Here is a 22,097-nt window from a genome sequence, read left to right as displayed (position 1 = left end):
CATCGGAAAGGATTCGAGTTGACTTGGGAGCCAGAGCGAGAGAGGCGTGAGCAGCATCCGGAGCTATTTCAGGGATGAGACTTCGAGGGCGAAGTCTGATTCAAGTGGGGGAGAATTGTAACATCCGGAATTTCAGGTATTATATCTATTCTTTTTATTTCAATTAACCTTTTGTTTGATGGTTACTCAAACAAGCTCACACATTAATCTAACTATTGTCTCATTAATCTTAGTTTCATAATCATTATTCCTAAGTATATGATTTAGTGTTCACATAGACATATGTGGTTAACAACTAAGAGATGTTCATGCAGCTTAATTGTCTTCCAATTAACAGAAAATAATTGTGATTAATGCGTAAGGTTCTTTAACAAACTTAATTTAATAGATCACCAATAAACAATTAACCAAAAGCTAAGAATTAAACCATAGGAGTTCCTTGGTATTCCCTAAACAGAAACAAAAACGTATTTAGCTCATAGTTGCAGTAAAAACAAACACAAAAACAAGTTTAGCTAGATTAAACATACTCAATTCCTAAAGCTAAGTGGAATGATTAACCTAGTTGCTTCAATTCTTCAAAAGGTTGAAGATTAGAATTCCTCAGCGTCTTCCAGGGTTCTCAATCGCAGTTGGATCTTCAAAAAACGCCAGAAAAGTAGTCCCATCGGATAAAGGCTCGGTTTTTATAGATATCTCAAAACAGGGTGTACTCGGCAAGTAGCAGACCCAACTCGCTGAGTAGCCTCGTTGTTATCCGTCTTAAATCAGGAGTCGTGGCTATCTTCTGGAATATTCTGCTGGACTCGCCGAGTAGGCTCGTGTACTAGCCGAGTAGGTAAGTTTTTGTCCCTCAATCTTCTTTCTTTGGTCTTTAATTGCTTTCCCTTGTTCCCTTTCACTCCCAAGCATGTCTTTTGGACTGAAAACAAAATTTAAACAATATTAAGTACCTTTTCTCCATATTATTTACATAATTAGTTAAAAATGAATAAAAATGTATACCAAATAACTAACTAATTATGCACATATCAAAATACCCCACACTTGACTTTTGCTTGCCCCCAAGCAAAGCTGAATTTTAAACATATTAGAATCACATATGACGATTCCAATGTAACCCAACCATTATGCCACGACCGCAACGCATGCATTTGTGTCTAAAATTGTCCTAAGTACCCCCATACTTCAAATACTCACAATCCTCATAAACATTCGCCCACTCACCCCGAACTATGCTCATTTTATGCAACCCTCCGAATCCATCCGCAGAAAACCTCTTAGCCTCAAGGTATTTTTAATTGAGCAACCCAAGCATACATAATCTAGAATTACAACTTTTCGATACCACTATGGAGATCTTTTGAATTCTTTACTTCCTTGATAATTTGATCTTTGATCTCTTTGAATTCACCACCTTTATTGTTTGATTTTTGGTATCTTCAACTTTTGAATTATTCAGAATTTTGATCTTCACTTTATTTGCTCCAAAATTCTTCAAACTTTTCTTGCAATTCTCTCTTTTTTACATGTACCTCACTTTTTTCACTCAAAACCCTACATGCTTAAGCAGGAGCGCTCAATCTCAACCTTTATTGGCTAACGATAATAATTTTCCTGGATACATTTCAGGTTTAGGCTGCTAAACGTATTGCATCCCTCAGGCTGAGCGGGGTTGTGTTTTTGTCTCATGATTACACTGGAATAAGGAAGCCACAAATGCACTAGAACGTGTATAGGCTCAACTAAACATTTGGGTTTTCATGCAATCATCAACACAATTCTAATAATGGAATCCTAATTTGCTTTTACCAAAATTTTCTAATTTAAGTCCCTAAGTAATATTTTTGCTATGCAACAATTTTTTTTAAAATTAGCCTAAATTAAGATTCTAAATTTTCTAATATGTGACCAACCCCCTACCCCACACTTATTTTATGCAATGCCCTCATTGCATACTATGCAAAAAAAATAAATAAAATAAAAATGCAAATATATAGAGGGAATTGGAACAAACTCCCCTGGGGTAGCAGTCGATAGGTTAATACTCTCTTCTTCAGCTCCTTCTTCTCTTGACTTTAGCCATGGGAACAACTCATCCATGGCTTGGGTGTCATGTCTCGTGTGGTTGACAGCTCGAAAATTTCACGGAACAAGCTTCTTAGAAAATCTCCAGTGACAATTCTTGACAAAAAGTGGATAAATGATGCAGTGATATTACTGAAAACAGCTCTGGAGTTCGAAAATTCCCAGTCTACTCGGCGAGTAATAACGTGAACTTGGCGAGTATATCTTGACTTGGAACTGTATCGTGTAGCATCTCTGGTGCTCGCCCAGTAGAATTTGTGCACTCGGCGAGTAAGCACTGTATGCCCAAAACTGATCCAGTTGCTATTCCTTTCGACTCAGGTTTTGAAATTGGTAATTTCAATGACCCTCACTCTAATTCCTTCAGCAGCAACACTCTCCATTACTCTCGACTCTCACGGACACAATCCTAAGGACAAGACTCCATATTTCTCTTGAAAAACCTCTCATTCCTTACTTGACCCTCTCAATTTAGTATGCTTCCTAATCTTCTATCCCTGAAAATTAAACAACTAAAAGTGAAAGTAATAACCATCCCAACAGAAAACAAAAATCATCCAAGTGTTTGACAATTGTTCTAAACATAACAAAACATCACACAAAACAAAAAAGAAAATTCTTCATCCTTAGTCTTCCATGTCAGCTCCTCCTGCACCACTTCCTCCTTCTCCATCTCTTCTTCCCATTCGCTCGTCCCAACTCATAATGTATGGATATCCGGGCCCGGGTCCTGGGGCAATATTCATCTGTTGGAAGAGGTATTCAAGAGATTGGTTATTATAATTCACCCTTTGTCCAATGTCATCCAAGTAGCATCGGTACTCCAATTGGTTCCATCCATCATTGTCCTCATCCACCGGAATAACCGGTGGGTCTTCCCGCACCCGCTCGCTACGATGTTGGACCCGCCTTCCCGGCTCCTCGGGAATTGTCGACTCGTCTTCATGCGGAATGGTGAATGAGTCACCAAATTTCTCAACTATCCGTGCCCTCCGATATAGTGCAGTGTTGAATGGTGGAGGGTGGATAACCATGAGTACCGAGCTTGTTGCATATCTAGGATCCCATACGACTTCACTAGCCTAGTGACAAACATGCCTCCATTGATTTTTGAGTTGACTTTTTCTTTAACTGCCCCTCAGCAAGGAATTTGGCAATGCAATATGGGAGGTTGCAAAAAGCGTCGGGAGTAATAATACTCCATAAATAGAAGATGTCAAGGGTTGGGACCTTGTCCCAATCCTTCCTCATGTTGATGGTGCTAGCCACAAAACGGTGAATGAGGCGGTGGATTGGTGAGCGAATGTGGCCTTCTTGGGCGGTGGAAGGGATAAACACCCGATTAGCGATTGTGTTCCACCATGTAGAGGCCACCACTGCCTCGGGGAGTTCCTTATGGCAATTTTCCAGGAAAGTTTCAAAATCTTCAGACAGCATCGTGCTCTGATCATAAATACCCAATCTCCAAGAAAACTCAGCAATGCTGAATTGTTGCAGCTCCCCGCCCAAAGAAAAAGAAATTGTGTTGTGGTTGTAATACTCACTACCACCTCGGAATGAGATGGTATCAAAGAATTCCCAACACAACTCGGCATATACAGGCTCTTGAATCTTGAATAGTTGTAACCAACCATCACATGTGATGGTGGTATACCTCAAACTGCATTCCTTCACCAAGTAAGGTGTAAGCTCCTCCTCCAATCCCATATTTCCCAACCACCCCCGGTCAACTGCATGTGGTAGATGGATTTCCTTTTGTTTGAGCGCCTCTAATCTATTTTTGGCCCTTGTTTGTGATGACTTGGAAGTGAGTTGTTGAAAAGAAAGCCATGGAATATCACTTTGGCTCCCCCCACGAGAAGACTGCCCCCTTCTGGCCATTGTACCTGCATAAGAATATCAAAAACACACAAACAAACAATACCCAGTAATTAAAAACAAAGAAATCTGGTCTGAATAGTCATCTACTCGCCGAGTACACGACCTACTCGGCGAGTAGGATGAACATCGGGACTGTTTGGTGCCAGACCTACATAAACTGTCCAAAAATCCCAATTCTTTACAGGGGTTTGTTGTAATGAGTTATCTAACCATAAATCTAAAAGAAATTCTTCCTAATATTACCTAATTCATGGCTAAATTAAAACCCTAGAAATTTAGGAAACCCCCAAATCCGAAATCAAGCAAAATCGGGGCAAATCTATGATAAAGATTGGACCTTTGATGAGTTTAAAGTGTAAAGATGTTACCTTTTTCCTTGAATGATGAAGATTCGGTGGAGAATTGAAGAAAATCAGACGAAATCGCTGCTGCTTGAGAATTCGCTGTGCACGGCAAGTGTGGGAGTTAAATGGGTGAAAAACCCTCTTTTTTACAAACTTATATTTCATCCGTGTAAATTGGCTACTCGCCGAGTAGAAAGGTCCTACTCGCCGAGTATAAATGCTGTTACGCGTTTTATCGGGCTACTCGGACAGGTACTCGCCGAGTATACGTGCCTACTCGGCGAGTAAACCTTGCAGTTTGAAAAAATTGTGACAATTTTGAAAAATTTATGTATTTTCTCATTTTTTTTAGCCATCCACCCCACACTCTAGGCATTGCTTGTCCTCAAGCAGTTATGTTCTTAAAAATAGATGAAGAAAAGGAAAAAAATAATGAAAATAAAGAAAAGGAAAGAAAATGCAAACTTGAAACTCGGGTTGCCTCCCGAGAAGCGCTTCTTTTTAGGGAGTCATTAGTTGCACTCCTCCCCTTCTACGTGGTTGCAATCCCTTCCAACAGCAGCAACTCTTCCATTCCTTCATTCCGGGGGACTCCTTCTTCATACTTTTTGACCCTATGCCCATTGACCTTGAAAGGCATGCCATCTCTTGATAATAGCTCTATAGCACTATGTGGAAACACCGTCTTTACTAGAAAAGGACCATCCCATCTTGACTTGAGTTTTCCCAAGAAAAGCTTTAGTCGTGCATTGAAGAGCAACACTTTTTGGCCTTCATGAATTTCTTTATCTTTAATCCTTTTGTCATGCCACATCTTGGTCTTCTCTTTATAAAGCCATGAACTAGAGTATGCATCATTCCTCAACTCCTCAAGAGCATTCATTTGCATTAACTGGTTGCTCTTTAGTTCCTCCGTGTTGAAGTTACACCTCTTTAAAGCCCAAAACGCCTTATGCTCTAGATCCACCGGTAAATGGCATTGCTTTCCATAAACTAACCTATATGGTGTGGTACCAATAGGTGTTTTGAAAGCTGTACGAAAGGCCCAAAGTGCATCATCTAGCTTATCCGACCATTCCTTGCGATTGCTCCCCACCGATTTCTCCAAAATTCGCTTTAAAGCTCGATTTGTCACTTCGGTTTGTCCACTAGTTTGTGGATGGTATGATGTGGAAGACTTATGGGTTACCCCATATTTCTTTAACACCTTTTCCAATTGGTCATTGGCAAAATGTGTGCCTCGGTCACTTATAAGGGCTTTCGGGACTCCAAATCGTGAAAATAATTTCTTTAAAAACCGCACCACCACCCGACCGTCATTTGTTGGTAAAGCTTGTGCCTTCGCCCATTTGGACACATAATCCACCGCCACTAGTATGTATTTTTTTCCTTTAGACATGGGAAATGGTCCCATGAAGTCATTTCCCCACACATCAAATACCTCGCACACTTGGATACTATGTTGTGGCATTTCATTTCGAGATGAAATGTTTCCCACCCTTTGACAAGCATCACATTCTTTGACAAATTGGGTTGCATCTTTAAAAATTGTGGGCCAATAAAACCCAATGTCAAAGATCTTCTTTGCCGTGTAGTGTGCTCCATGATGTCCACCCATGGGCCCGCTATGACAATGCTCTAATATTTTCCGGATTTCCTTCCCGAATACGAATCTTTGTATGATCCCATCTGCACAACTCCGGAAGAGGTATGGTTCGTCCCAAAAGTAATATTTTAAATCGGAAAAGAATTTCTTCTTTTGTTGACTGCTAAAATTTTTCGGGATGTATTTTGTAGCTAAATAATTAGCTATGTCTGCGAACCATGGCTCTTCTCCCACGGTCACCATAATGTACTCGTCTGGGAAATCGTCTCCATCTTTATCTTCTTGCAATTGCGGGTTCTCCAGCCTTGACAAGTGGTCAATTGCTACATTCTCCATTCCTTTCTTTTCTCGTATCTCTATGTCGAACTCTTGAAGAAGTAGCACCCATCATATCAGTCTTGGCTTGGCATCCTGATTTGCAAACAAATACTTGATAGCCGAGTGGTCAGTAAAAACAGTAGTTTTGGATAAAACCAAGTAAGGGCGGAATTTGTCAAAGGCATACACCACAACTAATAATTCATTTTCAGTGGTGGTGTAATTCTCTTGGGCTGGATTTAGAGTCTTGCTAGCATAATATATGGGTCGAAAGTGCTTATCGACCCTTTGACCAAGGACAACTCCTAATGCAAAGTCACTAGCATCACACATAATCTCAAATGGTAAATTCCAATTTGGTGCAATAATGATCGGGGCATTAGTTAATTTTTCCTTTAAACATTCAAATGCCTCAAAACATTCTTTAGTAAAAGTAAATGGTGCATCTTTTAGTAGTAATTGTGTTAGAGGTCTAGTTATTTTGGAAAAATCTTTTATGAAACGCCGGTAAAAACCAGTGTGTCCTAGAAAACTCCTAATGCCCTTCACATTAGTTGGTGGGGGTAATTTGGCAATGGTGTCAATCTTTGCCCGATCCACTTCAATTCCCTTTTTGGAAATTTTGTGGCCCAAAACTATACCCTCCTTGACCATAAAGTGACATTTCTCCCAATTGAGGACCAAGTCGGTTTTTTCACACCTAGCAAGCATTAAGTCAAGATTTGTGAGACAATCATGGAAAGAAGATCCAAAAACGGAAAAGTTGTCCATAAAAACTTCCATGAATTTTACCACCATATCATGCAATATGGCTGTCATACACCTTTGAAAAGTCGTGGGTGCATTGCATAGCCCAAAGGGCATGCGTCTATAAGCAAAAGTCCCACTTGGGCAAGTGAATGTGGTCTTTTCTTGGTCCATTGGGTCTATGGGTATTTGAAAATAACCCAAGAATCCATCTAGAAAGCAATAGTAGCAATGGCCCGATAGTCATTCTAACATTTGATCAATAAAAGGTAAGGGAAAATGGTCTTTACGAGTGGCATCGTTTAGCTTTCGATAATCGATGCACACTCTCCAACTGGTTACCGTTCGTGTCGGAATTAGCTCGTTCTTTTCGTTGGTTATGACCGTCATCCGTCCTTTCTTGGGCACCACTTGGACCGGACTTACCCACGGACTGTCGGAAATGGAATAGATAATTCCTGCATCTAAGAGTTTGACCACTTCCTTCTTGACTACTTCTTGCATGTTTGGGTTTAACCTTCTTTGGTGCTGTACAACCGGCTTTGCTCCTTCTTCCAGATTGATCTTGTGGGAGCAATAAGATGGGCTTATTCCCTTGATGTCGGTGATGCTCCATGCTATGGCCCGCTTCCGTTTTTTCAACACTTGCACGAGCTCTTCCTTTTCAGAATTGGATAGGTCAGCGGCTATTATTACAGGCTTTTGGTTGCCTTCTTCAAGGAAAGCATACTCCAAATGTTCTGGTAAAGTTTTGAGCTCCGATTTTTTGGTTCTGACTGTTGGACTCGCCGAGTGCAGGTAGGGTACTCGGCGAGTTGGTGGCTGTATTCACGACTTCTGCCTTTTTTAGAGAGGAACTCGGCGAGTAGATCGGTCCTACTCAGCGAGTAGGACTGTCAGTGTTCTTCACCAATTCTTCATAGTCCGCTTCTTCTAGCAGTCTTTCAATTTCCATCAAGTCTTTTTCTGGATCAAGTTCTTCATCATCAGTTGTGAACTTGATGGGATCTTCAGTTATGCATTCCTCCAATAATTCGTCTAACATATCAATTGAGAATGTCGTGTCGTCACTGTTCCTTGAATACTTCATAGCTTGGTCTACCCCAAATGTGACTGAATCTTCTCCTACCCGCAAGGTGAGCTTCGAGTCCCTCATGTCTACTATAGCACTTGCCGTGTTGAGGAAGGGCCTTCCAAGGATGATTGGCACTTGTGGATCCGCCTCCATGTCTAGAATGATAAAATCAGCGGGAAAGACGAATTTGTCCACCTTGACTAGTATGTCTTCGCATATGCCTCTTGGGAAGGTGACTGTCTTGTTTTCCAAATGAATTGCCATGCGAATTGGCCTAGGTTCCGGGAGATCCAGCTTCTTAAAGAATTAGTATGGCATTAGGTTCACACTTGCTCCCGAATCGGCTAAGGCATGAATGGTGGCCAAGTTGCCAAATTGGCAAGGTAAAGTCAAACTCCCCGGATCACCTTTCTTCTTTGGTAGCTTATTTAGCATAGCAGCTGAGCAGTTTTCATTGAGTACTACCTTCTTCACTTCTTCCATCTTCCTTCTATTATTGAGAAGTTCCTTAAGGAACTTTTCATACTTGGGCATTTGCATGACGACTTCAATGAAGGGTATGTTGATTTGAAGAGTCTTGATATGATCTAGAAACTTCTGATACTCCTCTTCCTGCTTCTCCTTCTTAGCTCGGGCTGGGTATGGCATGGGAGGCTGGTAAAGTTTTTCAGGAATCTGCTCGTTGGGATTTTGTGATGTACTCGCCGAGTCCATACGTGGTACTCGGCGAGTAGGGCTGTCAGATTGTATGTCTTGGTTCTCTACTTGCTTTTCTGCCTCCTCCTTCTGTGATTTCTTGGATGACTCAGTCTGAATAGCTTCCAGGGGAGTGATTATCTTCCCACTTCTTGTTGTGACTATGTTTATGTGCGCGCCTCGTGGGTTATTTTTAGTTTTGCTAGGAAGTTCGCCTGGTGACCTTTGGTTGATTTGTTGAGCAAGTTGCCCAAGCTGCATTTCTATATTGTGGATAGATGCTTGCTAGTTCCTAAGCATGGTCCTTGTTTCTTGAATTGCAGCATCATGATCACTATGTCTTTTTTCTGAAGCAGCTACAAATTTGGTGAGCATTTCTTCCAAGACTGGCTTCCTTTCTTGCACCGACTCCTCCTTTTGGTAGAACCCTTTTCCTTTTTGCCTAAACCTTTCATCCTTGGCTTTCTTGTACTCTTCATACGGGAGCCATTCTTTCTTTTGTTTGCGCCAGTCTTCATCATATCGGTCTCCACTTGAGTAACACACTTGCACCTTCTTGTTGCCATTCTCATCTAAGTCACAGTCTCTAGTGTGGTGAAGCCCATTGCAGTTTTCACAACCCACCCGAATAGCATGGATCGTTTGATCCATTTTATCCGTCCTCCTATCCATGGTTTTTAGCATATCCATGACCGCGGATAAGTCTTCAGTAGCTGCATAAGCGGCTCCCCTAGTGACATCATGTCTAAGGTTGTGGTATTCTCTAGAGTGTTTAGAGAATTCTTCAATGAATTCTTTGATCACCGGGGGTGGCTTCTTTGTGAGCGGGCCTTGCGAGTCTAGTAACTGCCTGGTTGTGACATTGACTCCATCATAGAAGATGGAGACTTCTTGCTGGCTGTTTAGGTCATGGTGTGGGCAGTTTCTTAGTAAGCTCTTGTACCTCTCCCATGCTTCATATAGCGACTCTCCAGCTTGTTGTTCAAAGTTAACAATGGCCTTCTACAAATTGGCTATCTTGGAAGGTGGGCATAAGTGATCAATGAATTCTTCTTTCATCTTGGCCTAAGTTGTGACTGATCCGGGGGGAAGTGACTTGAACCAGTCTTTTGCAGCACCTTTGAATGTCACCGGAAGCATACGAAGTAGCTGAGTCTCGCGGGGCACATTTGGAACATTGAAGTAATTAGCTACATCATTGACTTCGTCCAAATGCTTGTAGGCATCTTCATGGTCTTTTCCATAAAACGGTATTTCTTTAAGTAAATCTAGGATATTACCCTTTAACTCGAAAGTAGCAGTCGTGGGAATAGCGGGTTGGACAAGTCCCGGGCCAGTGTCGTCGCGCATCCTCTTCTTCCATTCTCCCATGGGGATTTCATCAATGTTAGCCATTGTTATAGCTAACTCTTCCTCGGAATCGGTTTCGTGCTCGTATGTATGCTCCTCTTCTTCCTCGGTCTCGTACTCGATATCTTCTTGAATTGGGTCCTCGATTCTCAAAGAGGCACTGGATGCTCCTAATTTGCTGCTCTTCTTTTTCCCAAAAACAGTCTTCAAATTGTACAAAGGTGACTTCTTTGGTGTACTTGAGCTCTCCACGTCCTTTCCTTTGTTCCTTTTCAATGCGGATTCGAGATCTTCAAACGGGGGCACCAGCGGGGTGTTTGATCCTCTGGTCATGAAAGTCCTGAAATAAACAAGATAAAAACGTAAAAAGAACAAAAAAATGTACTAAAAAATCGAAAACTAATCTGTCAAATACGCTTGTACTCACCGAGTAGGTGCGACTGCACTCGGCGAGTATCAGTGTAATTTTGAAAAAAATTTAAACTTAATTTTAAAACTAAAATAGATGCTAAAACCTAATTTCTAACTACTAAATTGCAATAAATTAACTTTGTGCCAGTAAACTCACACAAAGGATCGAAAAAATTAGGGATTAGATTAATTATTTAGAACCGTTCCCCGGCAACGGCGCCAAAAACTTGATGTGTGGTAAATGCACTTGTTTTATTCCTACTTTTTATTAATAAATTTAGCACACAAAGGCAGTGAACCTGTCTTTTAGTGGTATAGTTTAGTAAGTAAGGTATCGAACTCAGGGAACGGAAAATTAAACTAATAGCTAATTTTAACTAAGCAATTAATAAAAGTAAAAGGTTTTTCTTCTAGTTTTACAAGACTAGAAACTTAAGCACACTTAATTAACTAAATAACTAAAGCAAACAACTAATTCACCAAATTTGACAAAGATGTTTCTATTTAGGTTTAACCAATTCACTCCTATGGTTATTTTGTATTTATGATAGATTAATTGTTATTGGCTACCAATTATAGTGGTTAGGTTCATGTTCATTACTCCTAACACTTAGATAATTAATTAAATCAAGCAGTGGTCAAGTGTTTAAACTAATTAATTCCCTAGATTAATAATTTGGATTAAATAAGATTTGTAGTGGTTCAATTAACCTCTTGTTTGATGGTTTCTCAAACAAGCTCACACATTAATCTAACTATTGTCTCATTAATCTTAGTTTCATAATCATTATTCCTAAGCATATGATTTAGTGTTCACATAGACATATGAGGTTAAGAACTAAGAGATGTTCATGCAACTTAATTGTCTTCCAATTAACAGAAAATAATTGTGATTAATGCATAAGGTTCTTTAACAAACTTAATTTAATAGATCACCAATAACCAATTAACCAAAATCTAAGAATTAAACCATAGGAGTTCCTTGGTATTCCCCAAACAGAAACAAAAACGTATTTAGCTCATAGTTGCAGTAAAAACAAACACAAAAACAAGTTTAGCTAGATTAAACATACTTAATTCCTAAAGCTAAGTGGAATGATTAACCTAGTTGCTTCAATTCTTCAAAAGGTTGAAAATTAGAATTCCTCAGCGTCTTCCAGGGTTCTAAATCGTAGTTGTATCTTCAAAAAACGCCAGAAAAGTAGTCCCATCGGATAAAGGCGCGATTTTTATAGATATCTCAAAACAGGGTGTACTCGGCGAGTAGCAGACCTAACTCGCCGAGTAGCCTCGTTGTTATCCGTCTTAAATCAGGAGTCGTGGCTATCTTCTGGAATATTCTGCTGGACTCGCCGAGTAGGCTCGTGTACTCGCCGAGTAGGTAAGTTTTTGTCCCTCAATCTTCTTTCTTTGGTCTCTAATTGCTTTCCCTTGTTCCCTTTCACTCCCAAGCATATCTTTTGGACTGAAAACAAAATTTAAACAATATTAAGTACCTTTTGTCCATATTATTTACATAATTAGTTAAAAATGAATAAAAATGTATGCTAAATAACTAACTAATTATGCACATATCACACATACAACCCTATAGCTTGGATCTAGGTTTCACTAATTGAACATGCAACATATCCAAGACTTTCATGGCTAGATCTAATGTAAACTAACAATCAAAACATATGAAAACAAATCTAGAATAATACCTTGAGTTACTTGCTTGAAAACTTTCTTCTTCTTGGAGCTTAGAGTCACAAATGTCACTCCTCTTATGGCTTACAAACACCAACTAGCAAGAATATGATTTCAGAGAGGTGAGGAAGAGGGAAATCGGCTCTAGGGTTTCTCCAATCACAAGGATGACCGATTTCCTCAACCCTATAGGTCTATTTATACTGTGAGCTTCTAGGGTTTCACCCTTAAACCCTAATTGGATAACATATCCTCAAAGCAATCCAAATCCCTTCCTAGATAAGGCCTTGGACGATTTCTAGGTGATCCATATCCCTAAAATCGTCCAACCCTATATCCATAAAGGGTTATCAGCTCAAAATACAACTTTCATACACTTGACAGTTTATACCCCTTTATTTACTTAATCTCTTTAAGTCACAAAATTAATTCCTAATTAATTTATGACTTATATTAATCAAATAATATTATCATTCCTTTAATATATTATTCTTATAATATATTAACAATAATATTTCTTCCCTCTATTAACAAATCATCCTATCAAGTTGCTATGGTGAAGGCAACCCAAAAGGACCATGCACAATCGGGTCAAGTACTTACCAAATATAGTTACAGCCTTAGACACTAATCCAACAGTCTCCCACTTGGATAAGTCTAGTAACTATAAATGTAAACACAATTCGATTAGCAATCGTAGCTTTCAAAGACGCTGTCAACTCTGATTCTTATAAGTATCTTGTCCTTTAGATAAGGGATCGTACAGTCCTTTGTTTTGATATCGTGCAAACGATTTCATAAGACATTGTCATGATCATTGTCCAACAACTATTTTCTCGATCTCAGATTTATTTGACATAGAACTTAATTGAACACATCAATTCAGTCCTGACCGGGCCCGACACATAAGTCAAAACAAATCATCGAGCGGCCGTGATATCGCTTTTACCCTCTTAGGATAAAAGTAACAGATAAACTTCGACTTATATGCATTTAATTATCGACTAACTAACTATACACAACGATGCGTTTTATGACATCAATTTACTGATGCGGTTTCGCATTATCAATGTACAACCAATTAGTAAATAATAAACCATATATCTAGGTTTTACGACCATATGATATTATCGTCTTGCGATCACTTGAAAGTGATTCCAGCAAGCGCGGGTTTATTCCAATGCGCAAAACTTGTTCATAAGCACTCATGAACGTTGTAGCAAACCTTTGCTATGTCTAATACCATTTAGACAATCTACACACCAATTCATGACAATCTTCATTCATACCTACTTCCAACAAATGAACGATTGTGGACAATTTGAATAATTCGATCATTCTTAATAAACTCAATTATTCTGGAAGTCAAAACATGCAAAGCGAAACAATAGGTAAATAATTAACATAAGACAGTAACAATACTTATAAATAATACCCCTTTATTTAATCATCAAATGTCAATTACATTTATCTATTAGACGTTTCTAATACTATCTAATCTAAACTAATATCATCCTTCAGCCCAATACTCCTAGCATGCTGCAAGTGCTTAACCCTGCTCAGTCCCTTCGTAAGCGGATCTGCTGGGTTATCTTCTGATGATATCCTCTTAACCATGAGGTGTCCTTCTTCTACTCGATGTCTAATAAAGTGATATTTTCTGTCGATATGCCGAGATCTACCATGATCCCTCGGTTCCTTGGTCAAGGCAACCGCTCCTTCATTATCACAGAAAATCTCCATGGGCTCCTTTATGGCAGGCACAACTCCAAGATCGCCAATGAGGTTCTTCAACCATATTTCCTCCTCTGACGCTTCGATCACTGCAATGTACTCTGATTCGCATGTTGAATCAGCTACTGTTTCCTATTTGGAACTTTTCCAAGTTACTGCTCCTCCATTAAGGGTAAAGACCCATCCCGACTGCGAACGGTAGTTGTCCCTGTCGGTCTGGAAACTGGCATCACTATACCCTCGCACCTTCAAGTCATCACTCCCTCCGAGGACTAGAAACCATTCCTTGGTCCTCTAAAGGTACTTAAGGATGTTCTTGACCGCAATCCAATGCGCTCTACCAGGATTCCCTTGATATCTACTGACCATGCTCAAAGCAAAGGCCACATCAGGACGAGTACAAGTCATAGCATACATGATCGAGCCAATGGCGGAAGCGTAAGGTACTCGACTCATCTTAGCTATCTTGGCTTCGGTACTCGGACTTTGAGTCTTACTTAACATGGTATTACTCTGTATCGGTAGTTCTCCCTTCTTTGAGTTTTCCATACTAAAACGTTTTAGTACCTTATCTAAGTAAGTATTCTGACTAAGTCCTATTAGTCTCTTACTTCTTTCTCTCACTATCCTTATTCCCAATATATAGGAAGCCTCTCCGAGGTCCTTCATAGCGAAGCACTTCCCGAGCCAGGACTTTACCTCCTGCAGATTCGGGATGTCGTTTCCTATCAGTAGTATGTCATCAACATACAAAACGAGAAAGCTAACTATGCTCCTACTGACTTTGACATATACACATGATTCATCTTCGCTTCGTACAAATCCAAACTCTTTTACTTTCTTATCAAAGCAAAGATTCCATATGCGAGACGCTTGCTTAAGTCCATAAATGGACTTTTCAAGCTTGCACACTCTATTTGGATGCTTCGGATCGATAAAACCCTCTGGCTGAGCCATGTAAACATCCTCAGCCAACTTCCCATTAAGGAAAGCGGTCTTGACATCCATTTGCCATATCTCATTGTTGGGTTGAAGATTCGTCTATGTGTTGCGCCATTGGGCTCGGCTGTTAGTCCATTTATTTTGTGCTCCGGTTTGGGCCTGTCCAACCGTGAGCTTGTGAGGTTTACTATATAAGAATATGCTTGCATGCATATTAGGTTAATGATTGGAGAAGTTTTGATAGATTGATTGATAGCATTACAATAGTATTACAGATTTCTTTCATTGTTCTTGTAAACCTCCAACCCTCTACAGTTGATGTTCTTAATCGAGCTCTTCTGAGGGTTATTTTATAATCATTCGACACGTTTGATTCATTCTTGACTTGTTCTTTATTTTCGTGTTCTTACTGTTTAATCATTATTTACCTGTTTAAGATCTAATCGATCTTCAAGATTAAGTTTTAATCACATCAATTGGTATCAGAGCAGGAGGCTGTGTAATCGATACACTTCTTTTCTGTGAAAAGGTTTCAATTAGGGTTTTTCCGCAATTACTGATATTTATTGAGCCGTCATCTCATTATTGACGTATCTTGATATTTATTGTTTTGCCCTAATCTGATTTATTACAAGTCTGATCTTTAAACAAGTTATTCGATCATTATGGACGAGACGCAATCGAATCCCATCAATATTTCCAACAGCATTGGTTCAACCACGAAGATTCCCATCCTATATACCCATGATTATGAAGTCTGGGCGCATCACTTCGAAGACTATGTTATAGGATCTGAGGATAATGGATACCTCATATGGGAAGCAATTATCAATGGACCGTTTTCTCACTCTGCAACGTCGAGGATTATCAAAACTCAAAAGGGGTACAATGATCTGCTGAAGGATGTTAAAGATATTGCGCAAGATGAAACGGATAAATTCCAGTGCAATATCAAGGCGTTAAGATTGATCAGATTCGCCCTTCAGTCCGACACTTTCAGGTTGGTAAGCTCATGCACGACGGCAAAGGAAGTCTGGGATAGGCTTCGTGAACTATACTCTACAGACGAGGATCTTGAACACTCTATCCAAACCTTGCTCTTATCTGAGTTTGGAGAATTCAGGCAAGGAGCCGAAGAAACTGTGACCCAAACATTCGATCGCTTCAATCATCTTCTCAGCAAGATGATCAAACATGACATCGAAAGGAAGCTTATCGAGCAGAAGGTTACGTTTCTAAATGGTCTAAGGTCAGAGTGGAGAGCAGTGGTGTCTACAGTTAAAGCCCATGAGCAATTTAAATCATATTCTTTGGCGAAACTGGTGGGTATTCTCAAGTCTCAGGAGAAGATTGTGCTACAGGAAAAGAATGTTGTCTCAAGTCTTGGTTCGCTGGCCCTCCTGTCAAAAAGTAAAGCTGTGATGGAGGACGACGACCTCAACTTGGAGGAGTATGACCTCACGTCTGAGGATTATGCTATGATGGTGTCTAACCCCAAGAGGTTCATTAAGAAGATTTTCCCCAGCAATAAAAACCAAAACTGGCAGGGAAGTTATAGTTCAGAAAAGGTTAACAATGAACCGAAGGTTGAAGAGTCCAAGAAGGAACCGAAGGCAGATGGTGATTCTGGAGTAAGTTGTTACTACTGTGGAGGGAAAAACCACTATGCTAAGGATTGTGTCCTCAAAAAGATGGCTGAAAAGGATGAGGAAAAGGATGAGGAAGCTTTGCTGCAGAAAAAGCTTGATGAGATGAGGAAGAAGAAATCTACCGCTAACCCTTCCATGAATGCTCTAATTGTGCAGGGTTCGGTTGCTGATGACGAGTTCGGTGGAGTGGAAGTTTGGTCAACCGACTCAGAAGATGATGAAGTGAGGAAGCCTTCCCATGGAAAGGCTTGTGTGGCAAAAGAGGAGAGCAGTGGAGGACGGTGCTTCATGGTGTCCGATGTATCTCAGATGAGGGGATACAACACTGATGGTGGAAGCAATGAACCAAAGGAGCAACAGGATATGTGTTTTACAGCCAAACCGCTCAGCGTGCAGTTCAACGAACTTGAATAACTGATCAAGAAGGTACAATTGGTTTTTGTTTCATTTAAAGTACCACAATCCTCATATGAAAAAGAACTAAAAAGTGTTAATTCACGAATTTCTTATCTAGATAGTAGTTTAACTCAAACTCGAGTCACCAATTCTAACCTAACTGATCAATTAAGCAGGGTGTCTTCGAAGAGTGAGGAGCGGCGCATGTGGATCGAGTTGAAGGAGTCTGAATTAGTTAAAATAAAAGATGAAAACATTTACTTACAAAAAGACAATTTAAAGTTGTTAAAACAGCGTAATGTTTTTTGTTTGATTGCAAAACGTCTTTACACTAATATTACTCAACTTCACTTGGACTGTGAAATAGGCCAAAAGATTCATCGCATGATTTTGCCCTTCCTTGAGTTTAAGGAGGATGAAATTGATGCCGAAGCTTATAATTGTGAGAGTGTGATATCATCTGATGACGTCAATCCGACCTATATGTATGGACTGGACAAAATAGAATCTTTCATTAAATCCAAGGACCATAAGGACATGCTTAAAAACCTTTTGGATGAAAATGATAGACTTAAACTGCGAACCGAAACCATACAAAAATTTGACTCTTTAAACGCCAACTTGAGCTCAGAAAACAAAATTGATGTTGAAAATGCATCTGAGCTTAATGAGGATGAAAATATGAGTGAGATTTCTGTAGAGGACACGGTTGACTGCTCAGAATTTGTGAAAAGAAAACCTGAAAACCACAAGAATCTAATTTCAGAAAATTCAGTGGAGTTCGCTCGATTGTTCCAACAAAAGTCCCCGATCTTAGAAGAGAAAGCGGTTGTATATCAAAAGGTTAGGACCACTCCAAATCAAGTGTACAAGGTCACGGGAGTAACCGAACATCAGACTGCTGAACTCACAGCTATTGTAAACGAAGACAATGCTGATGGCTGCGATGAATACTTCTGGTCAGCTCCAATCGATAATGCAAATGAAACGGTAGGCTTATCAGAAAGAACCTCATGGATGAGTAAAGGTAGATACATACCAGAACCCTTGAACAAGCCAAATAATTTCGATGAGCCAAGCACCAGTGGTACGAAAGACATTCCTCAAGAAAATGGAAGTTCGGCAAAAGAAGACATTCCTTCTAGTTCCTCAGTTCAAAGTGAAACTCCCACAGTTCAAAGTGAACCAGCCAAAGAGAAACCGAAAATGAAAGCCAATATCCATCATCAACCGAAGCAGATGAGGAATCAGAAACGTGAAAGGAACCAGAGATACAGGAAGAATCTCTCTGAAAGGAAACAATTCTGGCAATCCCAGAATGCATATTTCTCACATCAAGACAAGAATCTAAAGTTTGAGAATAATCCTGTTAAAAAGCACGAGAGCCACAACAACCGAAACCAAGGTTCGGTTCAGAGAACGAATCCAACCGAAAACCAAGGTTCGGTTCAGAAGATGACACCAACCGAAAGCAAAGGTTCGGTTCTGAAGTCAAAAGAGATCAAAACTCTAAGGTCAGTCCCACCAATGATCAAAAGCAAAAGGGTCACCTGGAGTCTCCAGCCAAGAAGTTATCTCAATCTAAGCCCTCTCATTCTCACTCATCTAGTTCTTCTAATTTTTCCAATTCATCTCCATCTCACTCAAAAGTTCATTCTGTTCGTTCTCAAAAATCTCATTCGTCAGCTGAACAAAAAGGCAAACAGAAGGATTCAGCATCCAAACCAGACTCTAAACCGAATGCACCTAATCCTAATAAAATCAAAGTTTTTACCATTAAAAGGAAAGATGAAACAACACTAATAAAACGAACATATCTTGTTGACATCTCTCTTACTATTCCTGTACCTGTGAAAGGCTCACGAGGACCCAAGAAACTTTGGGTTCCTAAATCTGCTTAATTTTTGCAGGTTATAAGTGACGAGCAGTTTGACGAAGAATGGTACATCGATAGTGGCTGCTCGCGTCACATGACAGGGAGGAAAGAAGAGCTCAGGGAATACAGGTCTCTTTCAAATGGTGGCAACATCAAGTTTGGAAATAACTCTTTCGGCACCATAAAGGGATATGGAATGATTACCAATGGTGATTTCACTATAAGGAAAGTGGCATATGTAGAAGGGCTACAACACAACCTCATCAGTGTATCTCAGCTTGTTGGAGGTATAGGTCTCAAAGTCTCATTCGACGATGAAGGTTCTGAAATTATTGAGAAGAAGACAAAGAAAGTAATTCTCAAGTCGGAGCGTAAGGGTGAAATGTTTCCTCTAAACCTTAAACCCATCAAAGGAAACCCAGCTATATGCCTGTTATCAAAAGCACAATCTGACGAAAGCTGGTTGTGGCACCGAAGACTCTCTCATCTCAACTTTAAAGATATCAACAAACTTGTCACTGGAGGTCATGTTCGAGGTCTTCCATTGCTCAAGTTCGACAGAGATCATTTGTGTGCTGCATGCGAAATGGGGAAGCAGAGTCGTCAAAGTCATCCATCTATAATCAACACGAAAATTGTTGAACCACTCGAATTACTTCATATTGATTTGTGTGGTCCATCATCTATCGAAAGCATCGGTGGTAGCAAGTATATTCTTGTTATTGTTGATGACTTTTCGCGATTTACATGGGTGTTCTTTCTAAAGCTCAAATCTGAAGCGACTCATAAGCTGAAAGTGTTCCTCAAGCAAATTGAAGTACATCTCAAAAAGGTCGTTCGCAACATCAGGAGCGACAATGGTCTGGAATTCAAAAACAGAGAATTTGAAGAATTTCTGGCAGAAAAGGGAATAAGTCACAACTTCTCAGCTCCCTACACACCTCAACAGAACGGAATTGTCGAAAGACGAAACCGATCTTTGTGTGATGCTGCCCGAACAATGCTAAGTTTCGCTTCCTTACCTCTTTATTTTTGGGCTGATGCTCTTTCTGTTGCTTGTTTTACACAGAACAGGTCTTATCTCAACAAGCGATTCACGCTCACACCTTATGAGATTCTCAACAACAGAAAGCCCAATGTGAAATTTTTCCATGTGTTCGGCTCACGGTGTTTCATCTTTAACTCTAAAGAACACCGCAACAAGTTTGATGTCAAAGCCGACGAGGGAATCTTTCTGGGCTACTCTCTCACTTCCAAAGCATACAGAGTTCTAAACAAGCGTTCGAGAAAAATCGAAGAGACTTACTACGTGACTTTCGACGATAGCTATGTCAAAAAGCTACAGGCCAAAGAAGACACAGCTGGGGAAATCTTTCCTCAAACTGGCCAAGTCACAGTCTCGATCGCTAATCTATTCGAGAAGTTTATGGAGCTATTTGATGAATCAGAGAAAGCTACTCTCTCAGAAGCAGGAGCAGCAGACAACAAGGTAGACCATATGAAGCATATTGTCGAGGAAGCTGCCAGAAGAATGAACGAAGGAGGATCGAATTCTGACAAACCTCCATCAAACGATGCTTCAGTCGAGGGGGAGGATCAACCGTCATCAACTCAGCCGACCTCACATGTTGAGGGGGAGCCAAGCTCTCCAACTGCAACTGAAAGTTCTTCTCCAACCGAAAGAACTTCTTCAACCAAAAGTGGTTCACCATCTGAAGGTGCATCAATGCCTGAAAGCCCAGCACCACAAGAATCCTCTGAACCTCAAGTTTCTCAAAGCATTCCAAAAAGCCCATCTATCGAGGGGGAGCAAGCTGATATGTCACTCGACTACGAAAGCCAATCCGAGCCAGAAGAAATGATCAATGCTGAACTGGACCCAACCTTTGATCCAAACTACCCTCCTCTTACCAAATGGACCAGAGATCATCCTATCTCTCAAGTTGTTGGCAATGTTTCTGAAAAGGTTCTAACCCGATCACAACTCAAGGCAAAACAGACATCCTTATTTTCCAAAGTTGAATTTTGCATGTTTAACTCATTCGTATCAAAAGTTGAACCGAAGACAGTTAACACTGCTCTCGATCACTCCGATTGGGTTCAAGCGATGCAAGACGAACTGAACGAATTTGAAAGGAACAAAGTTTGGCGCCTCATTCCAACTCCTCCAGATGCCTCGGTTGTTGGTCTCAAATGGGTCTTTAGAAATAAAATGGACAAGGAAGGGAACGTTATAAGGAACAAAGCTCGTCTGGTAGTAAAAGGATATTGCCAGGAGGAAGGGATTGATTATGAAGAGACTTTCGCTCCTGTAGCTAGGCTGGAATCTGTACGAATATTTCTAGCTTATGCTGCCCACAAAACTTTGAAGTTTTCCAAATGGACGTCAAGTGTGCATTTCTTAATGGAGAACTCGAAGAAACAGTGTATGTGGAGCAACCTCCTGGGTTCGTAAATGAAAAATATCCAAATCATTGCTATATTCTGGATAAAGCTGTGTATGGACTCAAACAAGCTCCGAGAGCCTGGTATGAAACGCTAACTAAATTCTTAAAGATGTCCAAATTCAAACAAGGTTCGGTTGACCCAACCTTCTTTCGCAAAAAGGAAGGTAACCACCTTATGATCATTCAAATTTACGTCGATGATATCATCTTTGGCTCAACGAATCCCAGCCTAACAGCTGAATTCAGAAAGCTGATGGAGACTAAATTTGAAATGAGCTTAATGGGTCCTATTAACTTTTTCCTTAGTTTAAATATTAGACAGGGACCCGAAGGCATCTTTATCAATCAGGAAGCTTACACGAAGACTCTTTTAGCAAAGTTTGGAATGATGGGAGACTCCAAAGTCAAAATCTCAATGGCATTCGGCACCAAACTAACTCCATCCCTAGACAAACCGGCTATTGATATCACGCTCTATCGTCAAATGATAGGCTCACTAATGTATCTTACTGCTAGCAGGCCTGACATCATGTTTTCTGTGTGTTATTGTGCTCGATTTCAGGCAAACCCACGCGAACCTCACATGCTTGCAGTAAAGAACATTCTACGCTATCTGAAGCGAACCACCTCCTTAGGTCTATGGTATCCTTCCAACTCAGGCTTCTTCGTTCAAGCCTACTCAGATGCAGACCTTGGAGGATGTGGAATCGACAGAAAAAGCACCACTGGCGGCTGTCAATTCCTTGACGGGAAGTTGGTTAGCTGGCAATCAAAGAAACAAACGTGCGTGTCGCTGTCCACTGCTGAAGCTGAATACATAGCCGCTGCATCCTGCACCTCTCAAGTGA

The 22,097-nt window shown here is 40.3% G+C and overlaps 1 protein-coding gene and 1 non-coding gene across 2 annotated transcripts; one reads left to right on the top strand and one right to left on the bottom strand.

The window, feature by feature from the left end:
* Positions 1-4,845: 4,845 nt before the first annotated feature.
* On the bottom strand, positions 4,846-6,255 carry LOC128134096 (uncharacterized). Its single transcript, XM_052771510.1, has 2 exons — positions 6,137-6,255; positions 4,846-5,311 (listed from the first exon to the last, which is right to left on the bottom strand). The coding sequence occupies exons 1-2, from the start codon at positions 6,253-6,255 to the stop codon at positions 4,846-4,848; spliced, it is 585 nt and encodes a 194-aa protein (XP_052627470.1).
* Positions 6,256-9,659: 3,404 nt separating this feature from the next.
* On the top strand, positions 9,660-9,765 carry LOC111908671 (small nucleolar RNA R71). The gene has a single exon (XR_002855947.1). It is a non-coding gene; the product is annotated as a small nucleolar RNA R71 (small nucleolar RNA).
* Positions 9,766-22,097: the final 12,332 nt, after the last annotated feature.

Source organism: Lactuca sativa, chromosome 5 (genome assembly GCF_002870075.4).
Source record: "Lactuca sativa cultivar Salinas chromosome 5, Lsat_Salinas_v11, whole genome shotgun sequence".
NCBI lineage: Eukaryota > Viridiplantae > Streptophyta > Magnoliopsida > Asterales > Asteraceae > Lactuca > Lactuca sativa.
Note: the sequence above shows the minus strand (reverse complement) of the source record. Positions and strands in the feature narration are given on the sequence as shown.